This window comes from Varroa destructor, unplaced genomic scaffold (genome assembly GCF_002443255.2).
Source record: "Varroa destructor unplaced genomic scaffold, Vdes_3.0 BEIS01000001.1, whole genome shotgun sequence".
In the NCBI taxonomy this organism is placed as follows: domain Eukaryota; kingdom Metazoa; phylum Arthropoda; class Arachnida; order Mesostigmata; family Varroidae; genus Varroa; species Varroa destructor.
The window spans coordinates 29,520,806-29,532,163 of NW_019211454.1; the positions used below are offsets into that span (position 1 = coordinate 29,520,806).

The 11,358-nt window shown below is 39.9% G+C and overlaps 1 protein-coding gene across 8 annotated transcripts; it reads left to right on the forward strand.

Annotated features, from left to right (window-relative positions):
- The first annotated feature begins 1,693 nt into the window (after positions 1-1,693).
- Positions 1,694-10,980, forward strand: LOC111255378 (scavenger receptor class B member 1-like). Of its 8 annotated transcripts, none has more exons than XM_022817294.2 (11): positions 1,694-2,229; positions 2,652-3,000; positions 5,857-6,014; positions 6,558-6,699; positions 6,916-7,026; positions 7,340-7,438; positions 7,685-7,945; positions 8,325-8,445; positions 8,567-8,752; positions 8,926-9,143; positions 10,342-10,980. In XM_022817294.2, exons 2-11 carry the CDS (start codon positions 2,812-2,814, stop codon positions 10,408-10,410), a joined length of 1,554 nt encoding a protein of 517 aa, XP_022673029.1. In that variant the 5' UTR covers positions 1,694-2,229; positions 2,652-2,811; the 3' UTR covers positions 10,411-10,980. The 8 variants fall into 8 exon arrangements, with proteins under 8 accessions (XP_022673029.1, XP_022673030.1, XP_022673026.1 ...); XM_022817291.2 differs by having other exon boundaries at positions 1,699-2,229; positions 8,325-8,460; XM_022817292.2 differs by having other exon boundaries at positions 1,699-2,229; positions 2,664-3,000; positions 8,325-8,460.
- The last annotated feature ends 378 nt before the right edge of the window (positions 10,981-11,358 follow it).

An 11,358-nucleotide genomic window follows, 5' to 3' on the forward strand; every position in this document is an offset into this window, starting at 1 on the left:
GACTCTGCTGGATAATATAACGACACAGAGATCTATGCAAATTCCTACTATAATGGCGATGACCCTTTTTGATTGTGCATCGTACGAACTCCCATTGATATGATATGAGAATACTTCAAAGTAAGTCAAAAATGCGAGCTCATTCGTGAAAGTTCGGCCTACCTGGAGCCTAAACTCGGTCTCCACGTCTTAGGCAAAAACCCATTCGCCTACTTCCTCTGTCAAACACAGGAAAGACTGAGACAGTTTGACTTAGAGAAGTGGAAACCTCTGAACATGAATATGACACAAATTTCTGCAAAGTTAGTGCAATAACTAGTCCCGCAAAAACGGAAAGTGGAAGAACCACATCGTGAATTAACACGCGATGCGCAGGTTTTTTAGTTATCACGGATTACGTCACAGGGGTCACAGCGATTGCGAAGAAGGCCGCAGCCGATATGCAGAGGGCTCTGGCCTGTCCTCTCTCTCTCCGTAACGCGTAAGCGCGCATGTCAATGACACCGTACACGCATGCTTCTTTTTCCAGATGTCTTTTATAGCGTGTTGGATATGCAATGTTGCTCTTGTAACACGATTTCGGAGCAACCGGTGTTAATATATATATATATATATATATATTAAAGTTGTGGAATAGGATAACCGTTAACATACGATAATGCGTTTGTAAAGGGAGGTGAAGAATATATAAAGCTTTCATGTTGCTGCGGAAAGATTGGGCTTTAGACCAAAATGACTGTTGTACGGTAACTTTACCATACGTCTAATTTGTTTGTATAATGTTTGTAATATTTATATGTAGATCGGCATTACTAACATATTATAGATCTACCACGTGAAAATGACGGTCAAACTATTATCACTCAAGGCTAGTAGATTCTAATTCAGCATAGCCAATATGTACACAGAACGCACAGCGAATAGTAAGCGATCAGTGTTTGAATGTTGTACAGCGAGCACTAAAAAAATATATGGAAATAGTTCAGCAAATGAAATTCCTTATAATTGTTATCATTAAAGCCTTGCGCCGGAAACTGTAGAGCTGACCCCAAATACAAAGCAAACTTTTCGAGTTTGTACGAAACTTTGTGTACTGTAAAAACATTACGAAAGTAACATTCCCAATAAATAGAGAGATACAACTACTGGGTACGCTAAAAATTAGTTTACTATATATCAAATTAGACTGTGCATTCGAAAAAATTCTGACTACGTACATCGGCATTGCTTGTTTTTTTTTTTTCTAAGAAAACACGCTATACTATAAAGCTGAGAATTTCTCTTACATTATAATGTACAGCAAAAAAACCGCCACGGCGTAATAAGCTATTCAGCTAAATCTAATCTTCTAAAGCAAAATTCGTGCGCAACAACAGTTACACAATTCTCTCTAAAATGTTACGTGTCAGATAGGTCTACGATACCAGTATAGCTGACGCTAGCTGACGCATATTGGTTATGTATTTAACACACAAATTGAACAGTGAAAGTAGCTTTGCCCTCATGCTTGCCCTTTGCTCGTCTCGAAGTTGCAAAAATCCAAACAATATTTTTACTGCCTCAAATAATGGTCCAACAATTGACACCTTACAAGAGTAAGGAAGGTATATCCATCCAACTACAGATAACGCTTAGACACTACTGAGCCCAGACTGAGATTGGATGGCTTCAAATATTGACCGACGCGCGTTTGTGAGAGTCAGTGGTTCGTGTATCAATGGGAAAGAAACAAGCCGACGGCGACGCGTGTGCCAAGTGGAAACGCAGTGTTAATCTTGGCTTCTGGTTAGAGCCGTTGTCAATTGTTGAGGGTGCACGGGCCCAGTAGTAACGATGGGAGAGTTGTAGGGTGCGCACTCGCATGTCGAGTCCCATCTCGCAACTGAAAGGCCGTGAGAGAATTACTGCTTGTACCAGCAACGGTTAGAATTATGTCGGCAAACATCGCACCCAAAAACAGAGAACTCGGACGCGACAGAGCCGTACTCCAGAGGTTTCATATGTGGTGCGGAAACCAGCTATATGGCTTTCATTGATTCTACCTTCTCACATAACAGCACTCTATAGGGGAAAGTAGCCCCGAGAGTGTCCCCACTTGAAAAATACGAAAGCCAGTCAGATAAACGGACATTACGTTATTACAGCATTTATGAAATGGCACTGGTATCGCTGCAGACGCCGCTGGATTGAATAAGTGCCCTGGACCTGTAAAACATTTCACCGTAATCGGTATGTTGATAGTCGCTTCGGCAGCGCATTCAGGTAGAGCATTAGCTCAGCCAAAATTCATCTACTCCTGGCTATCTCTGAAGAATACATTTATTCTTCTGTGAAAAATCTGTGTAATGAAAAATTTCACAAAGTTGATAGGACGAAAAATTGTTTTCGCTAACCGTTTCACCTGTTGACGTAGTTTACGTGAACGATTACCTCCTTATATAGAAACCCTTAACTTGTCCTGTGCACCACGTATGGAGAGAATTGTTAGTCTTTCATTTTGTACGAAAGTGAGAGTTTATAAGAAGACTAATGATATGTTCCTCCGAGATAGTCCGTGATGAAGGGCAGCGATTTTATAAAAACCGATGTGAAACATCTCTGCTAGCCTAACATTTAGCCTAATTTAGTTTACATTACGCTTCAATTTAAAGACATCTGTAAAGGTGTGCTTCCAGACTCAACGATGCACCAAAGACCACAGAAAAGATCACGTTCCTTCTGTGTTATGGAATGCACCTTAGAGTGATAGTAAATCCACTGGATAGATTGATCAGGCGCAATTAAGTCGGAAAACGGATACTTCCTTTCAAAATGTGTGGCGGTAGTTTCTGTCAAAGCGAGCTGAACAAGCCAGGAGGTCATCGCTCTGAAGCTTCAGTCGGCAGGTGTACACCACATCTGGCAGTGACCTGTAGTCTATGTATTGGACTATTTTTCTGCGTCTTTGGAATGGTGTCCTATGCTGCCTTTGGACCAATTTTAAGGCAGCAAGTCAAAGCGGTTAGTAACCTATCAAATGTACTTCGATTTAAATTTTTTTTGTTCTTCTAGAGCACAGGGTCTGCATACAAACGAACAAATGTTTAAATAGCGCCAGACCAAACACAACGGCTAATCCGATTCTTATATCGAGTAAAATCAACCATTAGACATTAGTGTCTACTCACGGCTTGTTTGTGCCCAATTGTTGCAATGTCTATGACGAACAAAGCAAATGTTTTTTTTTTTAAATTATTATGTGTAATCTAACTAAATTTATACTCCAACAAATATCAAAGTACTTCAATAGCTTTAATCATAAACAGATTATTTAAAAAGTGGAACACGATCAATACATTCAGCTCTTATGTGTACGAGGTGCTCGCCGATGTTCGCGAACTCTCAATGATGGCGCCCACTTGACCCTAACGGAAGGTTCAAGGATCTAAACCTAAGGGTGATAGCGGAAAGCTCTATCGCGTAGCCAAAAATTGATTCCACATTTTATCAAACTGCCGCTTGTATCGTTAGCTGGAGCATTTCTCTGCGTGTCTAGTATCATCTTTTAGCGGAATTTCGCGATCTTTTGTAGACGGTTTCGACGCCATTCGTATCTTATGTATGTGGATACATATTTCGAGGCTTTCGTGTCAACTTTGCTTGTATGTACAATCTGATCAAAAGACATACTGCGGATAGCCATTCCACAACAGCTTTGTAGCAAATCAATGATTAGATAGTATTCCGAAACTGTGTTAAATAGTGTTCGTTCTTTTAAGGCCGTTGCTATTAGAGTTGTCGTATTGTGTTGCTAACATACCCGAGAGTAAGACTTCCGTGTGATGGAGCCACGATGGCCAGCGTTATCGGCCTAAATACGAAGGTCACTGTGTATATTCACAGATACGTTTCTTAGTGATAGTATTTGAGTGCTATCTAATATCTAGTTCTGTTGAGCGCGCCAATATTCGCGTATACACAATACGGTATAATTAATAGAATTAAGGAAGTACTGGGACACAACTCTAATACTACGCATTAGTTTTTTGACGAGCCTGCAGCACCGGATTAGACGATAAATCAACATATATTACGGCTTCACCTCTGACAGTTAGTTGATCAAGCTAATTGCTTCAAGGTGGACTTCTTTCCATAAATTGATGGTGGGCTGTAGTACATTTCCACACAGGAGGCTTGAGCCTCATAGTATCATACTAGAATTGCCCGTAACGAATCGTTAATAGGTCTAACTTAATACAAGGATACCGTCAACTTCAGACTAACTTTAAGCTTCTTCCATATTTAATCATTACTGGCCTTCTGTGATCGGACCTGGCAAAACCTGCTGAGCAAACACGGCAGAGAAAGCAGACTTGAATCTCTCAAAAATATTTCGTTTTAGCGACTTGAACGCCGACAGCAACGCAGCTTGAGCTCACTGCTAGTCGTTTTTTTCCACAAAGGACCCAACCACGAGACGCATCCGTGCTTCCGCTAGTGAACCATGTCTCCACCGTTACATGCAAAACTAATATTAGCAACAGAGCTCATATGTACAGTTAATGTTTCATGTTAATATAAAAATGGGACGTAATCAGCTAACGGCTCTTTGAAGCACCATGTTCCGTAAAATAACTGTGGTAATCGATAAATGTAATGTTACACATAAATGACAGATTATTTATATAGATATAGTATTCCCCTAAATATTACTAAAATGCTACGTCGGTACCATGTTGATAAGGGAAGCTGACGCGGACGTCATTCTAAGACGGAAACTCAATCTGTTCAAGTCTTGCGCTAGCTCTAAGGGTGGCTGATTATACATTGATCATTCCCGTTCTATAGAACAGATTGACCAGTGGCTATCATGTATACAGTTATCCGGGCCACAAGAGCCTGCCATAAAAAAATATGCTTGTCATTTATTACAACGAGATAATGTCCGTTTAAAAATCCGAGTAAGCATCATCCTTCACCTTATGCCATTAACGCACCATCAACTTCCATGTTCCTTAAAAAGGAATAAAGACACTTCCCCGTTACCAGGATAAGAATTATAGATATTGCCACAGACATGCTGTCATTGTCCAGTAGGGGGCAGCAATTGGGAGACCTCGAAATGCAGCACTCCGTAGAATGACTACACGTTTGAATTCAGACAATACTCCAACAAGCGACATCCGCTGGTTCGTTTTCTCTGTATGAACTGGCAAATATCGCTCGAGTGTCGTCACGGCCCATAGTTGATCCATTGTGCGCTCTACGGGCTTTCGCCATGCTGTGCATCATCATTCCGATATGAGACTTGCCGCGATGCCGAACGTTGCTCTTGTTCTGATATGTTTAGCTATATATTGGTTAGACGATCATTCGGAGTGGCATAGCGCTCTGCATTCTCAAGCAAGCACCCATTCCCTAAGATAATCCCTAAAGCCAATGAGTCAGCACCGTTGAAGATAGTGTTTCGCAGGGGTTTGCTTGCTCGACACGCATAGACGGAGATCCCCTCCGCGGAGAGAACTCTGCCGATTGAGAATCGTACGCTCCAAAGCATTGCCGGCTTAACGATTGTTGTATTAGAGGTAATAAATAACATAGAGTCTAAAAGTTTCGTGTGACGCGACATGAAACAGAACCATTAACTCTACGGTCAAAGATAATCCGATCGGCTTCGTCAGAGGTATCATTAAGAATGTAAACGTTGTGAATAGAACGGGTGAGCTCTTAGACATACTTATCGTGCCACCGTTGACTCAGGCTGCATGACGTTTATGATGAAATCCAAAACATACCTCATGTAAGATTACTATAGCGAAGAAAGTTCATCGAGCGGTTGTCGAGCGGTGACTCAGACGTTCTCTTTGTCATCCACAGAATTTGATAATTGACCCATCAAATGAAGTTTACGAAAATTGGAAAGAAACGCCCGTACCGATTTACGTCAGCATGTTTCTGTTCAACTACACAAACCCTGATGACATTATTCTCGGTGCTAAACCAAAACTGCAACAATTAGGTCCGTTTGTTTACAGGTAAATCAACTGTTTGTTTTTCGGTCATCATTGAAATCAGATGATTAAAGTCTATCTTTAGGTAAATATGAAAAGAACATCGTAGTGGTCCTCTATTGTACAGTTAATCTACCTGAATAACCGCTTTGTCTTGACAACTGGCAGATGTCGCTTTTCCCTTTAAAGTTCACGTTCTATATATATACTAACTCTATATCTATATATATATATATATATACTATATATAGGACCTTACATCTCGAACGAAAACAATATTATGTACAAGAAGATTTTGTTTGTTAGAACACCAGTCTTCGAAGCAGTGGGTTAGCCGAATACTTGGATGAAGAAACCCGCCGACCCAGTACAACTAGCATGCATTATTAAAAAAATTAGGTTCACGTTGAGTAACTCTATCACAGGTACACGATTTCGATAATACCAGTTACATATGTAGTCGACCGTACATTTTCACAATAGGTAGATCGTATCAGTTGAACATAATGACGATGACTGATCTAAAATAGTTTTATTCTGGGTTGATTGCTTTCATTGTACCCTAAGAGAACGTCGCCAAAAGGTCAATATCACCTTCAACGGAAACGGTACTGTATCTTATCGGCAACTATTGTCGTATGAGCATTTACCGGAGCTAAGTGCAAGCAGCCTTGACGTCAAGTTGTACACGCTCAACGTCCCAATGATCGTAAGTTACCTTACGCACGAACTTTCAAAAATTGCATTGCTCATTGAGAGAAATTGAATTTACTTACTCAAAGATTATACAAGAATGCAATACTGGTGGTCGACTTCAAAGGTAACAGACCCCGCAGCCATTGTGGAGTGTCTTATATTCTATAGTTCGACTTACGTGTTTCTTGAGTAGACAGTGAATTACTCTTAAAGTAGATTTATTTTTTAGGGAGCAGCTTACAAGAATAGAAAAACGCCTTCAAACGAAGAACAGCCTATGGCTTCTGCACTTGAGGAAATGTTCAGTAAAATGAATCAGTCTCTCTTAATTCACAGGACGGTACGTGTTATTTCAGTTAGCATGCTTTTTGCTAGCAAACGCCTATCGTAGCCGTTAGAGTGTTAGATACGATATGGTCTCTACCAATGTGTGGAACTTCTGCATGAGCTGAGGAGAAGAAGATAGGATTCAGCTTACATAAGCTGTGTATCAGCAATCGCGGAATCCTTAACTACGTAAATGTACACGTTTCACGTTACATTAACTCATTGGGCCGCTTCAAAAAGCGTACTTTAGTTAAATAGTGCCACGGTGAACGTAGAACGCTTTATTTGAAAAAGAAAATAAAGTTCGATTGTTTGTGCAAAAATAGGTACGCGAACTTCTGTTTGACGGTTACGAAGACCAGATGCTCAAGCTTGCCAAGCAATGGAGCTGGTCTCCAACAACGCGTTTTGGGTACCAGATTGATGTGAGTACATCGATAGGCGTATTGTCAAAACATAAACTGACCAGTTAGGTTACACTTATATCGCTAAATTTATGATGGTGGCGCGACAATGACTGTTCTAGAAAAGTTTCCGTTTAGTGTAGGCAAGTTCCTTACAGATACGACGCTGCTTGATAGATTATATACGGGTGTATCATATTATTAATGTTACTGGAACAACGACAAGTTATACGCAACTGTTCCTACTGAAGTTCCTTTATTTCGCAGCGTAACAATAGCAACGATGGGATCTACACCGTATTTACGGGAGAAAATGGAATGGCCAATTACGGCACAATAGAAAGCTGGCAGGGAAGACACCGTGTAATAGGCTTTCGTAAATCATGTAGCTTTATCAATGGCACAACTGGCGAAATGTGGCCACCGTACACGCTCACGTCAAAGAGTTCGCTTCTATTTTTTACCTCGCCTCTCTGTCGGTCTCTTCGGCTGGATTTTCTCCGCAACGAAGTTGTCAAAGGGATCCAGGTAAGCCAATACGTTTTTGTCTCTGTGTTATATTTGAAATTTTTGAAAATATACGAATAACAGTCGCGTCATCTTCGCCATTGTATAAATCGAATGTTTGTGACAAATGCGATGATATTCTGTTAGAGATATATTATATAACGTAAGGATTACGTTGTGCTACTCCGTTACATGAAACAACTCTGTAGAAAATAACTCTTCAATGCTGGAGAAATAGCAGCTGCTTATGCTTTAACTGTAATGACTTTTTAATAGTAAAGAAAGGGTTGTACAATATAGTACTGTTAATAGTAATTTTATATAAAAAAAAATGCTTGCAGTTTATGCTATTGAAGATCTCTTCCAATTCACGGCTTTTGTGTGTATGGTCGGCTTGTAGGTTCTGCGATATCACCTTAATGAGCGCCTGTTTGACTACAGCATTGAGGAGAATCAGTGTTTTTGTTCGAAAAAGAAAGGCAAGGATCCCGAATGCTTCCCGAACGGTGTCCTTGACCTCAGTAGGTGTCAATCTGGTATGTACTGGTATTCGAGTTACTTATCATTGTAGCAGGCAAGAATAGGCAATTCGTTGAACGGCAAGTTAGCAAACCTTTCGTACTCGTTTGTTGGGCTTTACAGATGCACCAATCGTGGTATCCCTTCCTCATCTACTCTATGCCTCCCCGTCCATTACTGAGGCAGTAGAAGGCCTTTCTCCAGATCCGCAGTTACATGAATTTTTTATGGACGTCGAGCCGTCCATGGGAATTCCTTTAAGAGTGTCTGCTAAAGTACAAATGAATGTCATTGTTGATGCCTTCAAATGTGAGTATAAAACCTCTATATAAATTTTACGATTCTGGCTCGCTTTTTTTTCATGAACATTCCTACAATACGTCACTTAACAAAATACAATCATTCAGTAAAATAATCGTTTGAAGATAAGCCGCAGAGGTAATGTTTAATTACAAAACCCTTATATTGTGCTTTTTGCATAGACTTCAAATACTTCGAAATGTTCGAGACAAGGAAATTCCTGCCGACATTCTGGATCGAAACTGCCGCCGTAGTCAACGATGATTTTGCCTTTAAGATCCGTCTCGTTGTCCAGGATCTAGGTAGTTACGTGAGCTTCGCTTCATATGCCTGGGTGCTTATTGGACTATTCATCATCATGTTTACTCTTGGCTACGTTATAGCGCATACGCGAAGATCGGTACGTCGTAAGTACATGACCAAAGTCCGGCCTGACGTTGCAAAAGGCACAGAAAGGCCGGGCAAGAGCCTTGATACATATCGCGTTTTCAGAATCACTGATAGTTCAGGCACAAATTCTGGAAGTAGGGCATGTTATGATAAAAACAACTGCACGATCACTAAGCGTATGGTCAAAAGATCAGCGATATGTAGAGGCACTCAAATCAAAGTAGATAGCACTGAGCAGAGCGATAACATGAACGCGGACGAGTTAAAAAATGAATTTAAAAGTGACAGTAATCTAAAGCTAGAAGAAGAGGATGAATATAGATTCGGCAATGCCTCGCTAATACAAAGCCCGGAGGATAAATCGGAAAATGTGAATGATCAAAATACAAGCGTTCCTAAATCAGTACTTTCGGGCAGTCGGGAAAACCCAATCATTGATAACAACTATAAAATCCTAGTATCTACTGAACAGGGTGGCTATCTAAACGTCGCTTTTGAAGAGGAAACATTACCATACAGTGCAAAAACTGAAATAATAAGCACTCTGTAAATATAGTCAATCGAATACGAACCTTGTCTCTTAGAGAAGACACCAAAATTAAAGTAAGTACTTATCACTGAAAACTTGGCCATTTTACGCATCCCATCTCGTACTTATATCGACAGCTTTATATAGCAAACCTTTGGAGGTGTTCATATGAATTAACCCGTACTTCCGAAAAAATAAATAGCTAATGACATTAAACAATGAAGAAAATATGTGCTATCCTTTCGTGACATGTCAGTGCATTTGGGGTCAGAGTGTTTTGCAATACAAGTTTCTGGGTTCGTGTTTCCTATAGCCGACGAGGGCAACGTTTGAACGCTGTCTTATTACAACAACACAAGCATGACTAACCATCTTCCTACTTATCTGTCCAAAATACATACGTAGTTAATGCAATAATATGTTGTTGAAATTTTTAAACTGATTCAGGTCCGAACAAACATTTTACCTGGCAATCTCTTTTATATTGTATTCATCCTTTTAATTTGGCTCTCTTTAACATCTTTTTTGTTTCATAGATCCTATAGATACACTAATTACTTTTAGCTGCACTTCATTCCTCTGTAGTATGGTTAATCAATCTATCTGTATGCCCTTAACACTTGAGCTTTTTTCTGTCCTTTGGTCCTGTGCGATTGTTCATTGTTATTATTGATTTCAGAGAATGGGACAACCTTCGCCTTACGGCTACAGTACTATCAAAATGGCCGAAGTCGTTACTGGTCGTTGAATTTCTTTATCGAAAGGCAGACTATACGCTTCCTGATGATTTCTTTCGGCGTCCAAAAGCATCGGCAAGAGTAATAGACGCGTTTCGCGCATAGGTCTTTTAACATTCTCGCGCGAGCAACTAGACTAAAGTCATTGACATTCCGACGAACCATAACCATGTCCTTTCATGTGCCGCTAAGGAAAAAGTTCAGCGGGAAAAAGGATCGTTTGTGAACGTCTCGGGGGGTTGTCGACTAATAGTTTTTCGTTGAGAAAAATAGCAAAATGCTATTGGCACCGAGAGATTACCGAATTTTTAGCTAGTGACACAAGTTTCATACTCATTTTATACGTTCTTATCTAGCAGAAGCTAATGTATAAATGCTCAATATTGTCAAGGTGAGTAGGTATTGTAAATAGAAAATATTAAAATGAGTAGTATTCCTACTATTGCACAGTTTGTTATGCCACAAAATAATCCGTGTTCCCAACTTGACATTTATACAATGAGCCGATTTTACTGACGCCTAAGTATTGTAGCAGGAATGACTGCTTGGCAATAAAAGGATGTTTCTGAGATTTCCATTCATTGTTGAGTTTTTTTTTGTAGTATTAGGTATTCATTAAATAGGTAAAAATTAGATTAGAAATTAAGTAGGTAAATGCCGTTCATCAATCATTCATACAAAAGAGATATTTTTGGGCCTAATTTTGGCAAGTTCCACAAGTTTCATAGGCGAATGATGCCTATGAAACTTGTGGATCGATACAGCCGACGTACTGCGCTTACGTACGTTACGTTATGTAAGAATCGATGATGCAATTTCAACCATGAAAAGGAAAATGAGAAATCATGGCTGATTCTAATTTCTGTTCTGATCTGATAATTGCATTGCTAATTCTGGTACATCGAGCTTCGGCTACTCACTCAAAAAGCAGTATAGTGCAATATCAACTATAGTATATA